Source organism: Halichoerus grypus, chromosome 1 (genome assembly GCF_964656455.1).
Source record: "Halichoerus grypus chromosome 1, mHalGry1.hap1.1, whole genome shotgun sequence".
NCBI lineage: Eukaryota > Metazoa > Chordata > Mammalia > Carnivora > Phocidae > Halichoerus > Halichoerus grypus.
In genome coordinates, this window is record NC_135712.1 from 124,625,989 (window position 1) to 124,640,872 (window position 14,884).

The 14,884-nt window shown below is 35.6% G+C and overlaps 1 protein-coding gene across 12 annotated transcripts in view; it reads right to left on the bottom strand.

Moving 5' to 3' along the window:
- CEP63 (centrosomal protein 63) overlaps window positions 1–14,884 on the bottom strand; it is a 58,036-nt gene that overhangs the window by 13,919 nt on the left and 29,233 nt on the right. For 10 of the 12 annotated variants that reach the window (XM_036077064.2, XM_036077063.2, XM_078071635.1 and 7 more), the window contains 3 exons: window positions 3,567–3,800; window positions 1,413–1,552; window positions 416–553 (listed from right to left, as the gene is read on the bottom strand). In XM_036077064.2, coding sequence (XP_035932957.1) covers window positions 416–553; window positions 1,413–1,552; window positions 3,567–3,800 — 512 coding nt within the window. The remainder of the gene's footprint in view (window positions 1–415; window positions 554–1,412; window positions 1,553–3,566; window positions 3,801–14,884) is intronic. The other 2 variants (XM_078071641.1, XM_078071632.1) reach the window with 1 other exon arrangement.

Below are 14,884 nucleotides of genomic sequence, written 5' to 3' on the forward strand. Positions count from 1 at the left end.
TGGGAGATTTGGGGGTAGAAAAATTAGGAAGCTCTCCTTTCACTGCTTCTGTTTTCTCAGTGAAATAAGAAGTTAGGCTACCCGTGGATGCTAGAGAAAAAACCTTATTTTTTCACTAAGACTATTTTTTTTAAAGATTTTATTTATTTATTTGAGAGACAGAGAGCGAGCACAAGAAGGGAGAGGAGCAGAGGGAGAGGGAGCCCTCGCTGAGCGTAGAGCCAGATGCAGGGCTCCATCTCATGACCCTGAGATCATGACCTGAGCCGAACTCAAGAGTCGGTTGCTTAACCAACTGAACCATGCAGGCACCCCCTTCACTACGATTATTACGTTAGTTTACTTTATCAATATGACGATCAAAAATCATTTTTAACAACTTGAACACTCTTGAAATGTGTATGTAATTATCTACCTGCCTTCCAAACGAGTCACCTCTGCCTGCAGAAGTTCTTCACTACTGTGGGTGAAATCCAGCTGGGATAGCATGTTGCCTAAGTCCCCCTGCTCTTGCGAGGTGTACGTCCTCCCTGCCTGTGACTCCTCCAGTGACCTAAAGACAGAGGAGAACTATTAAAGGCCTCTGATCTTTGTAAATAAAACAATGCATAATCAGTTTGTATTTCCCAATTGTTTTTGGTAATGAAACGCTTTGGAACTCTTCAGCTTGTCTCCTGCTTCATGAAAAGAACACTTGGGAGAGTAAAGAGGCATTAGATGATGCTTCTCAAAAAAGTCAGCAGCAGTTTACTCCTTTCTCAACTGGGATTTGGCCTGTTTTTCAAGGGAAAAAGACAAAACGACAAAACTTTTGTTTCCACTTGATACCTTGAGCCAAAGAAACTGAAAAGTTACAGGAAAGTTCTGCCAAGAATAGAAATGTGTATCAGACTTAAATCAAGCAAAAGGAGCATAGCTCCTTCTATTACTTTCCACTACAAGCCTCACGAAAATAACTCATATTTAGAAATATAATGAGTTTTAGGATTTTTTTTTTAAATGAGCTATCTCAATAGCTGGCTTATTAATGATGCTGATGATAAGCAGCTACTTATCATGACCTATTCTACCAAGAAAGGGAGGCCTTCCAGGAAACATGGACTACAATTCCTTTCACATTTGGAGTTTCACCAACAGTACAGATTGACCAAGTGGTTTCTACTTTCTAAACATTACAGTCTTTTGGTTAGGGACCCAAACTGGATGCAGAAAAAAAACTAACCACACAAAATCTTATAACACTATAAAAATTTAACTCAGAAATTAAAAGTGAATAAGAAAACCCATAATGTGATCAAACACAAAATTATGAATACATAATATTAACACTGGTGCTCAATGGCAAACCACCAAATGGATATAATTAATACTTAAGATTAAATAAAAAATAATAATAATAAGACTAAATATACCTTAGGGCCTCTATTGTGTGTTGAGTGTCAGTTGGCTTTAACTTTGCTTGTAGCTTCTCCTTTTGCATTCTTTCCTCATGCATGAAGTTTTCTTGAGACTGAAGAGCTGCTTTCAATTCTCTCTTTTCTTCCTGGAGAATCTGCAAAATACTCAGAAAAAAAGTCAGATGTTATCACAATTTTTCTATTTCATAAGAAAAGGAAGCCAGGGAGTCAGACTATAATAGGTACAATATTAATAAGGCTATCAATGTCTGATCCATTAGCTACAGAGTAGGGAAGAAACCATGGATTCTTGAACATAGTTCAAGGTTAATTTTTTTTTAAGTTCTTATTTAAATTCTAGTTAGTTAACAAATGGTGTTGGGAAAACTGGACAGCCACACGCAGAAGCATGAAACTGACTACTTTCTTACACCATCTATGAAAATAAACACAAAATGGATGAAAGACCTAAATGTGAGACAGGAATCCATCAAAATCCTAGAGGAGAACACAGGCAGCAACCTCTTCAACCTTGGCTGCAGCAACTTCTTGCTAGACATGTCTCCAAAGGAAAGAGAAACAAAAGCAAATATGAACTATCGGGACTTTTTGCTTTTGCAAAGCTTTTGCACAGCAAAGGAAACAGTGAACAAAACCAAAAGACAACTGACAGAATGGGAGAAGATACTTGCAAATGATGTATCAGATAAAAGGGCTAGTATCCAAAATCTATAAAGAACTTATCAAACTCAACACCCAAAAAACAAAATATCCAGCCAAGAAATGGGCAGAAGACATGAACAGACATTTCTCCAAAGAAGACATACAAATGGCCAACAGACACGTGAAAAAATGTTCAACATCACTCGGCATCAGGGAAATAAGGAAATCAAAACCTCAATGAGATACTACTGTACACTGGTAAGAAGAGCTAAAATTAACAAGTCAGGCATCAACAGATGTTGGAGAGGATGTGGAGAAAGGGGAACCCTCTTACACTGTTGGTGGGAAGGCAAACTGGTGTAGCCACTTTGGAAAACAGTATGGAGGTTCCTCAAAAAGTTAAAAATAGAGCAACCCTATGACCCAATAATTGCATTACTAGGTATTTATCCAAAGGATACAAACATGGTGATTCGAAGGAGCACATGCATCCCAATGTTTATAGCAGCAATCTCCACAAGAGCCAAAATATGGGAAGAGCCCAGATGTCCACTGACAGATGAATGGATAAAGAAGATGTAGTGTGTGTACACACACACACACACACCAGAATATTACTCAGCCATCAAAAAGAATGAAATCTTGCCATTTGCAATAATGTGGATGGAACTAGAGGGTATTATGCTAAGCAAAATAAGTCAGCCAGAGAAAGACAAATACCATATGATTTCACTCATATGTGGAATTTAAGAAACAAAACAGATGAACATAGGAGAAAGGAAAGAAAAATAAAATAAGATGAAAATACAGAGGGAGGCAAACCATAAGAGACACTGAACTCTAGGAAACAAACTGAGGGTTGCTGGAGGGGAGGCAGATGGAGGGATAGGGTAACTGGGTGATGGGCATTAAGGAAGGCACGTGATGTAATGAGCATTGGGTGTTATATGCAACTGACGAAGCACTAAATTCTACCTCTGAAACTAATAAAAAATAAATTTTAAAAATTCTAGTTAGTTAACATATAATTTAATATTGGTTTCAGGAGCAGAATTCAGTGATTCATCACTTACATATAACACCCAGTGCTCATCACAAGTGTCCTTCTTAATGCCCATCACCCAATTATCCCTTCCCCCCCGCCCACCTCCCCTCCAGCAACCCTTAGTTTGTTCTCTATCTTTTAAGAGTTTATGGTTTGCCTCCCTCTCTTTTTTTCCCCCTTCCCCTATGTTCATCTGTTTTGTTTCTTAAATTCCACGTATGAGTGAAATCATGGTATTTGTCTTTCTCTGACTTATTTAGCTTAGCATAATACACTCTAGTTCCATCCATGTCATTGCAAATGGCAAGATTTCATTTTTTTGATGGCTGGGTAATATTCCACTGTCTATATATACACCACATCATCTTTATCCATTCAGTTGATGGACTTTTGGGCTAATTAGTTTCTCTTAAAAACATGCATACACATATTTCCCCAACTGTAGTAATTTTAAAACAAACCTCTAATAGTTCTTCAGATTCCCTCAATTTTTCTTCTTTTTGCCGCTGCTCTTGCATAACAGACATATTGGTTCCAACCAAGTCATTGACCCTCATGGTGAGGCGCTCTATTTCCAATTCATTGGCACAGATAGTGTCATTGGCCCGCTCCAGCTTACTGCTCAGGTGCTGAATTTCCGACTGGCTGGACAGCTCCACAGACTCTAATTTCTGTTTCCGATTGACAAGCTGAGCCTAGAAACACAGATTACCAATAGATAGAAGTGAAATAATAAAAGAACAATTGATGAATAAGGAAGACTAAAATAAAACTGAGTTTTACTTCCATAAAAATGTAAAGCATTAGCTCATTTATAATAACCCACTAATGACCCAAAAAAACAAAAAACCTCTCATGATAAAAACTGGGAATAGAAGGGAACTTTCTTAACTTGCTAAAGATGATCTAAAAAACTGTACAGCTAAAATCATACTTAATAATGAGAAACTCAAAGCTTTCTCACTAAGATCAGGTACAAGTCAAGGACATCCCCTCTCACTACTCCTTTTTAATATCAACTGGATGTCCTTGCTAATGCAATAAGGCAAGAAAAGGAAATAAAAGGTATACAGATTGGGAAGGAAGACATAAAGCTGCCTTTGCTCAAGGATAACATGATCGTCTATGTGGAAAATCTGAAAGAATCAACAACAAAAAACCCTCCTGGAAGATTCCTCAAAAATTAAAAATAGAACCCTACCATCTATCAATCCCACTACTGGGTATTTATCCAACCAACACAAAAACACTAATTCAAAGGGACACATGCACCCCTATGTTTATAGCAGCATTATTTACAATAGCCAAGATATGGAAGCAGCCCAAGTGTCCATCAATTGATGAATGGATAAAGAAGAGGTGGTATATATACACAATGGAATATTACCTATAAAAAGGAATGAAATCATGCCATTGGCAATGACATGGATGGAGCTAGAAAGTATAATGCTAAGAGAAATAAGTCAGAGAAAGATTAATACTATATGATTTCACTTATAAGTGGAATTTAAGAAACAAAACAAAGGAGCAAAGGGAAAAAGAGAGAGGAAGAAACAGACTCTTAACTATAGAGAACAAACTGATGGTTACCAGAGGGGAGGTAGGTGGGTGGATGAGTTAAATAGGTGATGGGGATTAAGGAGTACTCTTGTTGTGATGAACACTGGATGTATGGAATTGTTGAATCACTATATTGTACACCTGAAACTAATATAACACTATATGTTAACTAACTGAAATTAAAATAAAAACTTAAAAAAAGAGAGAAGAAAAAAAATCCCTCCTAGAATTAATAAGCAATTATAGCAAAGTTGCAGGATGAAGGTTAATACACAAAGCTCACTTTTCTATATACCAATAATGAACATGTAGAATTTAAAACATGGCATAATTTACATTAACACCTGAAAAAATTAAATATTTAAGTATCAATATAACTAAATAAGTACAAGATCTATTTAAGGGAAACTATAAAACTCTGATGAATTAAATCAAGGAACTAAATAAATGGGGAGATATTCCATGTTCATGGATAGGAGAACTCAATACTGTCAAGATGTCAGTTCTTCCCAATGTGATCTATGGATTCAACACAATCCCAATCAAGATCCCAGTAAATTATTTTATGGATATTGACAAACTGATTCTAAAGTTTATATGGAAAGGCAAAAGACTCAGATTAGCCAACACAATATTGAAGAAGAAGAAAAAAGTTGGAGGATGATGCTACCTGACTTCAAGATTTACTATAAAGCAATGATTATCTAGACAGCATAATACTGGTGAAAGAAAAGACAAACAATTCAATAGAACAGAATAGAGAGCCCAGAAATGGACCCCCATAAATAGAGTCAACCGATCTTTGACAAAGAAGGAAAGGCAGTACAATGGAACAAAGACAGTCTCTTCAACAAACTGTCCTGGCAACTGGACATCCACAAGCAAAAAAATAAATCTAGACAAAAACCTTCTGCCCTTCATAAAAATTAATTCAAAATGGATCATAGGCCTAAATGTAAAATGCAAAACTATAAAACTCCTAGGAGATAGCACAGAAGAAAACCTAGATAACTCTGGGTATAGGAACGCCTTTTTAGATACAACACCAAAGACATGAGCCCTGAAAGAAATAACTGATCCTGAACTTGATTAAAATTAAAAACTTCCACTCTTTGAAAGACAATATCAAGAGAATGAGAAGACAAGCCAGGGGCTAGGAGAAAAATATTTGCAAAAGACAGACCTGATAAAGGACCATTAATAATAAGAATCTTAAAACCCAAGAGTAAGGAAACAAACAATTCCATTAAAAAATGGGCCAAAGACCTGAAAAGGCATCTCACCAAAAAAGATACACAGATGACAAATAAACATATGAAAAGATGATCTACATCATATGTCATTGGGAAATGCATATTAATACAATAATTACACATCTATTAGAATGACCAAAATCTGGAACAGTGATGATACCAATTGCTGGTGAGGATGTGGAGCATCAAGAACTTTCATACACTGCTGGTAAGAATACAAAATGTTACAGACATTTTGGAAGACAACGTGGTGTTCTCTTACAAAATTTAATATATTCTTAACATACGATCCAGCAATTGTGCTTCTTGCCAATTACCCAAAGGAGTTGAAAACATTATGTTCTCACAAAAACCTGCACATGTATGTTCACAGCAGTTTTATTCATAATTGCCAAAACTTGGAAGCAACCAAGATGTCCTCCAGTAAGTGAGTGGATAAATAAACTGTGGTACATCCAAACAATGGTATATCATTCAGCGCTAAAAACATGAGCTATCAAGACATGAAAAGACACGAAGGAACTTTAAATGCACATTAATAAGGGAAAGAAGCCCATCTGAAAAGACTACATACTGTATGATTCCAAGTATATGGCTTCCTGGAAAAGGCAAAACTATAGAGACAATAAAAATATCAGTGATTATGGGGATGCAGGGCAGGAGAGAGATGAAACGGCCGAGTACAGAGGAATTTTATGGCAGTGAAAATACTCGGTATGCTATTACAATGATGGGTATATGTCATTATACATTTGTACAAACCCATATAGACCATACAATACCAAGAGTAACCCTAAACTAAACTATCATGTGTCAATGTAGGTTCATCCCTAGTAACAAACGTAGCATTCTGGTGAGCAATATTGAGAACGGAGGAGGCTGGGAGCACACAGGAAATCTCTGTACCTCCCTCTCAGTGTTGTTGCAAACATAAAACTGCTCTTAAAAAATGAAATCTTGGGCGCCTGGGTGGCTCAGTTGGTTAAGTGACTGCCTTCGGCTCAGGTCATGATCCTGGAGTCCCTGGATCGAGTCCCGCATCAGGCTCCCTGCTCAGCAGGGAGTCTGCTTCTCCCTCTGACCCTCCCCCCTCTCATGTACTCGCTCTCTCTCATTCTCTCTCTCTCAAATAAATAAATAAAATCTTTAAAAAAAAAAAATGAAATCTTAAAAAATTATATAATAAATATCTTGAGAAGAAGGGATAAGAAAGAATTGAGAAAGTAAAGGGATTCCTCAGGAGAAGAGATGGTGCCCACCCACTGCAAGAACAGCTGCATTATTCTACCCACTAGTGCAGAAGTTTAACTGCATCTGAGTCATCACAGAGGAAAACTGGATTTCTTTCCTCTTTACCACATAGGAAATACAGGAACTACAATGCATTATTTTATTTATTATGGAAGCTCATAAATTAGGGTTTTTTCTTAATCACTAAACGTCTTAAATTTCCAGGTCAAATTTTCCTCTCTCCCCACCCCAGAATACGTTGCATGTAGTTAATTATTCTGTATTTTCAGATACATTACAAACATGCATATGTAGATGATTCAAACTGACCACAAAATGTTTAAATTTGGGGTGGAGGGAACTGGAGAATTTTGCTCCTTGAGGAAAAAGGTGCTTGGAGAAGAGGAAAGATTGGTTCTGTCATCAATATTTAGATACTCCTTGAGCTAAAAGACTTAACCAAATACAGTGCATCTCAAATTAGTTTCTTTCATGATTTATCTGAGGTACATACGAATAAAACTGGTTAGTGGACTGTCTCACAGACCTATAGTATAAAGTTCCAGCAGACTTAGATAATTCCTAGGCTGTGTATCCCAGCAATCCTGGTTTTTAGTTCCCAACTTTCTAGTGTTCACAAATTTTAATCCTGTATCCAGAAGGTACTTCATCTAAATACCGAAGATAGACATGAATCATCTGTGTAAGTAAAACTTGCCTTATTATGAATATTTTTAAAAGGTAAAGGTATCCAATTTTATTTTTAGATATTTAAATGGAAATGTCTCTGGGAAATCAATCTGCCATGGATTAAAGATTTTATTGTATACTGTACAGGACCCAAATCCTATACTATGGTCACATAAAGTAGATGCTCAATAATGCCCATAAGCCAGAAGAATGCTGGAAGGAGAAAGGCAAAGAAACAGACAAATAGTGTTTGTATAAATTACAGATCAAGATTCCAGTGTAAAGAACCAAAATCTTTTTACCAGATTCCTATCATAGTCTGAAAAAAAGATATCAGATAGGTTTAGATCCGCAAGAATAACTGCCAAGCATGCAACTGTCTCCAAACTTTTAAAATACAATATATACTTTTTTTGTCCCAAGGGAAACTCATACAGAACCTTGTACAGAAAAAATAACTGAAGAGACTGGGTGAGGGTGAGGAGTAAAGGGCTGGAGCCCAACTTGCTGAACCTTTCTGACCCCACCTTAAACTGCACAGAAGCCCTGGGCCTTGGCAGAACACAGCTAGAAAGCCTCTGCCCAAATGGACACTCAGGCTGAAAGACAATACGTAATTGCAAAACACTAGCATTATGTTTTTAACACTGCAGTAGCAGGTGCCTCGCCTTGGTGGCTCAGTTGGTTAAGCATCTGCCTTCAGCTCAGGTCATGATTTCAGGGTTCTGGGATCGAACCCCACGTCAGGCTCCCCGATGAGCGGGGAATCTGCTTCTCTCTCTCCCTCTGCACCTAACACCGCTCTTGCTATCTCTCTTAAATAAATAAAATCTTTTAGGGGCGCCTGGGTGGCTCAAGGCGGTTGGGCGTCTGCCTTCGGCTCAGGTCATGATCCCAGGGTCCTGGGATCAAGCCCCACATCGGGCTCCCTGCTTGGCGGGGAGCCTGCTTCTCCCTCTCTCTCTGCTGCTCCCCCTGCTTGTGCTCTATCCCTCTCTCTCTCTCAAATAAATAATAAAATCTTAAAAAAAAATTTTTTTTAAATAAAAAATAAAATAAAATCTTTTAAAAGAACAAAAACACTGCAATAGCTATTTAATACTACTTAGTTCAAATCTGTAATCTTAAAGTAAACTCAACATTGAAGTTATAGTTTAACTAAATTCAAGTTTAACCAGTGAGTCTAGATTTGATACTTAAAAACTAACCAACTTCTTAGTTGTGAAGAATCAAGAACATAGCCTTCTTTTATTGACTCACTCTTTCAGTCACATACAGTGTTTAAGCACAGTAGGAAGTACATAATCATTCCAGTACAAATTCTCTATTTTCATTGGCTGGAATTAATACACTCGGCCGGTGCGATCCAATAGGGCAGTCACTAGTGACGGGTGGCCACCGAGCACCTGAACTGCGGCTGGTCTGCACTGAGATGTACGCAAACTGTAAAATACACCCCGGATTTCAAATGCTCAGTTAAAAAAAAAGAAAGAATGTAAGTGCTGTAATGATATTTTCGGTATACTGAGTTAAATCTATGAATTTCACCTCTTTCTTTTTACCTTTTAAATGTGACTGCTAGAAATTTTTAAGTTACATATAACTCTCATTTTATTTCTATTGAACAGAACTACACCAGAATATTTCAAGAATACCTCTTCCAAGACTAACAGAAACAATCATATAAACTACTTATAAAGTAACAATTATTTCTCTTAAATATCTGGCAATAGACGTATCTTAAGGCTAATATATTTTTGAACCCCCCCCCTTTTTTTGCAATAACCACTGCCATTAATTTTTTGAACTAGAAACCAGAACTTCCTCTTATTTTTTCTTAGGTTTTAAAAAATGTATTTTTTAAAAGTTAACATGTGCATAAGAGGAAACTGAAAAACACAAGAAGCAAAGAACAAAGTCATCCATAATCACAAGCAGTTTACAGTTTGACTTTTAGGTCCCATGTGTGTATCTACACAAGTAAGCATTTTAATGTAATTAAGATCATACAGTTATGTATCATGCTTTTTTACACACCATGAATATTTACCATTTCAAAATCCTCAAACTATGAGTATTTTGATAACCAAGAATACATTACACCAACCCCATCTGAAAGAAAAAAAAATGTAATCCTGCCTTTCTTGGCGACAAAAATTCCATAAAAGACAAAAATGGCAACAGGCCTCTAGATAAAGATATTGGCAGAGTTACAATTACAATACTGCATTCTCTTAATGTTCAATTAAAACTGAGACATAAAGTAAAAAGAGTACACAATGTATATTGCTTCTAAAAGAATTCATTATCCAATTTATACTATTCAAATATTAGCAGGGAGGTATGTTTCCTTTGAAACACTTAAAGTATTACTATAATACAGCCAAAGAGACGCACACACATTAACAGTTATCATTAAAATGTAAATATGAACACATCTGCATACATCTCTCCCTCTATACTTCCTCCTGCCTCTCTGCAGAACTTCCTCTTATTAATCTAACATGTGACATTCTAACTATTCTGTTGGAATGGGTGGAATTATCTCAACAACACGACTCACAGTAGAGGTATTAAAAGTAAAGAAATAATTTAAAAGGCAATTTATGTCAGGGAGGTGGGCAACGGAAGTGTGAGAGTAGGGAAAGGGCTAGGGGCTGGGGTTGCGGTCAAATCGTTCTCTGGCTTTACAGTCCCTAATCCTGGTGCTTCAAGGGAATGGGTTTCCCAGATAGCGAGATTCCTGAGAACAATGTGATATGAAGCAACAAAGGCTTTTTATTTTCCAAAGGATCCCAGAATGAAGCTATGACCCTGGCAGGATCCGTCTTTATCAACCTCGCCATCAGTGTCAACTCCAAATGAGTCAGTGCGGGCCACAGCCTTACAGCATTTCCACCAGGTAGCAGCTTGAAGAGCCCATTAAGAGACTGGCTCCCAGTGACACCCTCTTAACACTGTCATGTCTATGTCACCATAAACTTTAAACAGTCAGTCTGAGCCAGTTCAATTAACTCTGATAATTCTACCAAGACAACAGATTAACATTTGAGTTAGGATCATCTTTTCTTCATAGGTTGTAACATGGAAAGGATGCTTTAAAAATACTATATTTATACTTATATATAAATAATTGAAAAGTGGATTTAAAACTAACTTGAATGATATCATATAGCTCATCTAAATATTTTTCAAAAGGAAAACATATATTTAATGCAACCTCTATTTTTCTCACATCACATTTATCAACTAAATATTTTATACTCTGTGCTGGCTTAATATTTTAATTTTTTTAATGTTTTAATGTTCTCTAAGAATTTCCTTAATATCTCCTTTCAACACTTGTATATGGGCAAGAGGGAAAGTAGCAGGTGATTCCTTGCCTTCTAAACAGAAAAAACCTTATGTTTTAGTGACTAAACCGATTCTTTTCTATGCATATGTAACCATCATTCTATCATTGCATCTAATAATGTCACGTTGTTTAACAACTGTACTTTTTAATATAATACATTTTAATATTTGATAGAACATCACCCTCACTCTTTTAGAAAATGCTGCTTAGTACCATTCATTTATTCTTTCATAAAAATTTTAGAATCACTCTGTCAAGTTCTTAAAATCTAACAGTCAATAAATTATGAGGATAACCATTCAGGAAAAAAACAAGTTTAGCCTATCAAATACCACATAATAATAATTTTCAGATCAAATATATAAAAAAGAAATTATAAAGCAGAAAAAATCTTGGCTTAGGTAAAGCTTTATAGTATGACACCAAAGATAGAAACCCTACAGAAAAAATTAAGAGAATTAAGCAATTCTAAATAATTGTTTATAAAACAACTGTATTTCCATTAAAACTATTAGGCAAAAATTAATTAAGAGAATTAATTCTAAATAATTGTTTATAAAACAATTGTGTTTCCATTAGAACTATTAGGCAAAAATTAAGGTAAACTAGGAAACACCCAGAAATGCAACAAAACAGCAAAGGGTTAATAATATAGTTAATATAGGAAGAGCTATTTCAAAAGTAAAATATAAATATCCTAGAAGAAAAGTGAGCAAAAGACACAAACAATTTATAAAAAATGGAAATGTCTGCAAGTAGATGAAAAAATGACACAACCTAATTCATAATTAAAGAAATGCACATGAAAACAAATAATTATAACCATATTTTTCACCTATCAGATCAACAAAGACAAGCTTAAAAGTAGGGGAAATTAAAAAAAATAATAGTGCCCAATATTGGCAAAGTGTGAGGAAACGGACAATCCCAAATACTGCTGGTGAAAGTCTGGATCAACATAACTTTGGAGAGTACTTTACAATATATATTACAATCTTTAAGAATGTTAAACTACACTGGTACAGCAATTTCACTTCTAGGGCCACTTCCTAAGAATATAAATGGACACATACTCCTAGATGTTTATATAAAGACATTCACCCAAGCACTATTTGCAAGAGTAAAAAAGTAAAAAATTAAATGTTCTATAATAAGGAATTCAATACATAAATTATGGTACATTTAATGGTAGACTGGACTTCTATGTAATCATTATGACTACACATTGGTTGACTTGTCATATTTAAAAAGGAAAATTTTAATCATGAAACTCAAATAAAATATTGTATTATATAGTGTGTAGTGCATCTAAATAATAAGAAAATATTAAATGGCATAAAGAGAGAAATTGACAGTAATACATTTAATAGTAGGGGACTTTAACACCCTATTTACATCAATGAATAGATCATCCAGACAGAAAATCAATAAGGAAACACTGGCCTTAAATGACACATTAGACCAGATGGATTTAACAGATATAAACAAAACATGTCATCCAAAAACTGCAAAATACACACTCTTCTCAAGTGCACATGGAACATTCTCCAGGACAGATCACATGTTAGGCCACAAAACAAACCACAATAAATTCAGCAAGACTGAAATCATATCAAGCATCTTTTCTGACCACAACAATATGAAAAGAGAAATTGATTACAAGAAGAAAACTGGAAAAAACACAAACACGTGGAAACTAAACAACATGTTACAAACAACTAAGAGGTCAACAAAAAAAATCAAAAAGGAAAAAAATACCTTGAGACAAACGAAAATGGAAACACAATGCAGCAAAAGTAGCTCTAAGAGGGAAGCTCATAAAGATAGAAGCCTACATCAAGAAACAAGAAAAATCTCAAATGAACAATCTAACTTTACACATAAAGGAAATAGGAAAAGAAGAACAAAGCCTAAAGTTAGTAGAAGGAAGAAATAATAAATAAATTAATTAAATAAAATAAATAAATAAATAAAGGAAATAAATGAAACAGAGACTTAAAAAATAGAAAAAAAAATTAAAAAATGAAACTAAAAACTGGTCTTTTGAAAAGATAGAGAAAACTGATAAATCTCTAGCCAGATAGATAAGACAAAAAAGAGAGAAGAAACAAATAATTAAGAGAAGTTACAACTGACACCACAGAAATACAAAGGATCATAAAAGGCTACCACAAATAATTACATGCCAACAAACTGGAAAACCTTTAATGGATAAATTCCTAGAAACACACAACTTTCCAAGATTAAATCACACAGAAATAGAAAATCTGAATCAACCAATAACAAGTAATGAAACTGAATCAGTAATTTTAAAACTCCCAAAATATAAAAGTCCAGAACCAGATAGCTTTACAGGTGAATTCTATAAAACATTTAAAGAAGAGTTAGTACTGGGGCACCTGGGTGGCTCAGTCACTTAAGCATCTGACTTTGGCTCAGGTCGTGATCCTGGGGTCCTGGGATCGAGCCCCAAGTCAGGCTCTGCACACAGCAGGGAGTCTGCTTGTCCCTCTCCATCGCCCTCTGCCCTTCCCCCCCGCTCATGCTCTCTCTCAAATAAATAAAATCTTAAAAAAGGGGGAGGGGGGTGCCTGGGTGGCTCACTTGGTTAAGCATCTGCCTTCAGCTCAGGTCATGATCCCAGAGTCCTGGCAGATCAAGCCCCGCGTCGGGCTTCCTGCTCAGCGGAGACTGCTTCTCCCTCTCCCACTCCCCCTGCTTGTGTTCCCTCTCTCGCTGTGTCTCTCCCTGTCAAACAAATAAATAAAATCTTAAAAAAAAAAAAAAGTACCTATCCTTCTCAAATTATTCTAAAATACTGAAGAGTAAGGAAAGCTTCCAAACTCATGAGGCCAGCATTACCCTAATATCAAAACCAAAGACACCACAAAAAAGAAAATTATAAGCTAATATCCCTGATGAACACAGCTGTGAAAAATCCTCAAAAGAATATTAGCAAACTGAATTCAACAATACATTAAAAGGATCATGATCAAGTAGGATTTATTCCAGGAATATAAGGATGGTTCAACACATCTGCAAATCAATCAATGTGATACACCACAAAATGAAAGATAAAAATCATATGATCGCCTCCATACTTGCAGAAAAAGCATCTGACAATTCATCATCCATTATGATAAAAACTCTTAACAAACTGGATATAGAGGGAATATACTTCAACATAATAAAGGCCATAAATGACAAATCCACACCTAACTTCACACTCAACAAGCTGATAGCTTTTCTTCAAGACCAAGAATAAGAGAAGGATGCCCACACTCACCACTTTTATTCAACAAAGTATTGGAAGTCCTGGCCACAGCAATTAGGCAAGAAAAAGAAATAAAAGGGTATCAATATTGGAAAGGAAAAAGTAAAACCATCAAAATTTGCAGATGGCATACCATATAGAAAGCCCTAAGACTACAGAAAAAACTGTTAGAACTAATAAATGAATTCAGTAAAGCAGCAGCATACAAAATTAACATACTAACATATTAGTGTATTTCTGTACACTAATAATGAGCTATCAGAAAATTGCAATTACAAAATGATTGCAATTACATTTGCATCAAAAAGAAAAAAACACCTAGGAATAAATTTAACCAAGGAGGTGAAAGATTTGTCCACTGAAAACCATAAGACATTGATGAAAGAAACTGAAAACAACACAAATAAATAAGATATT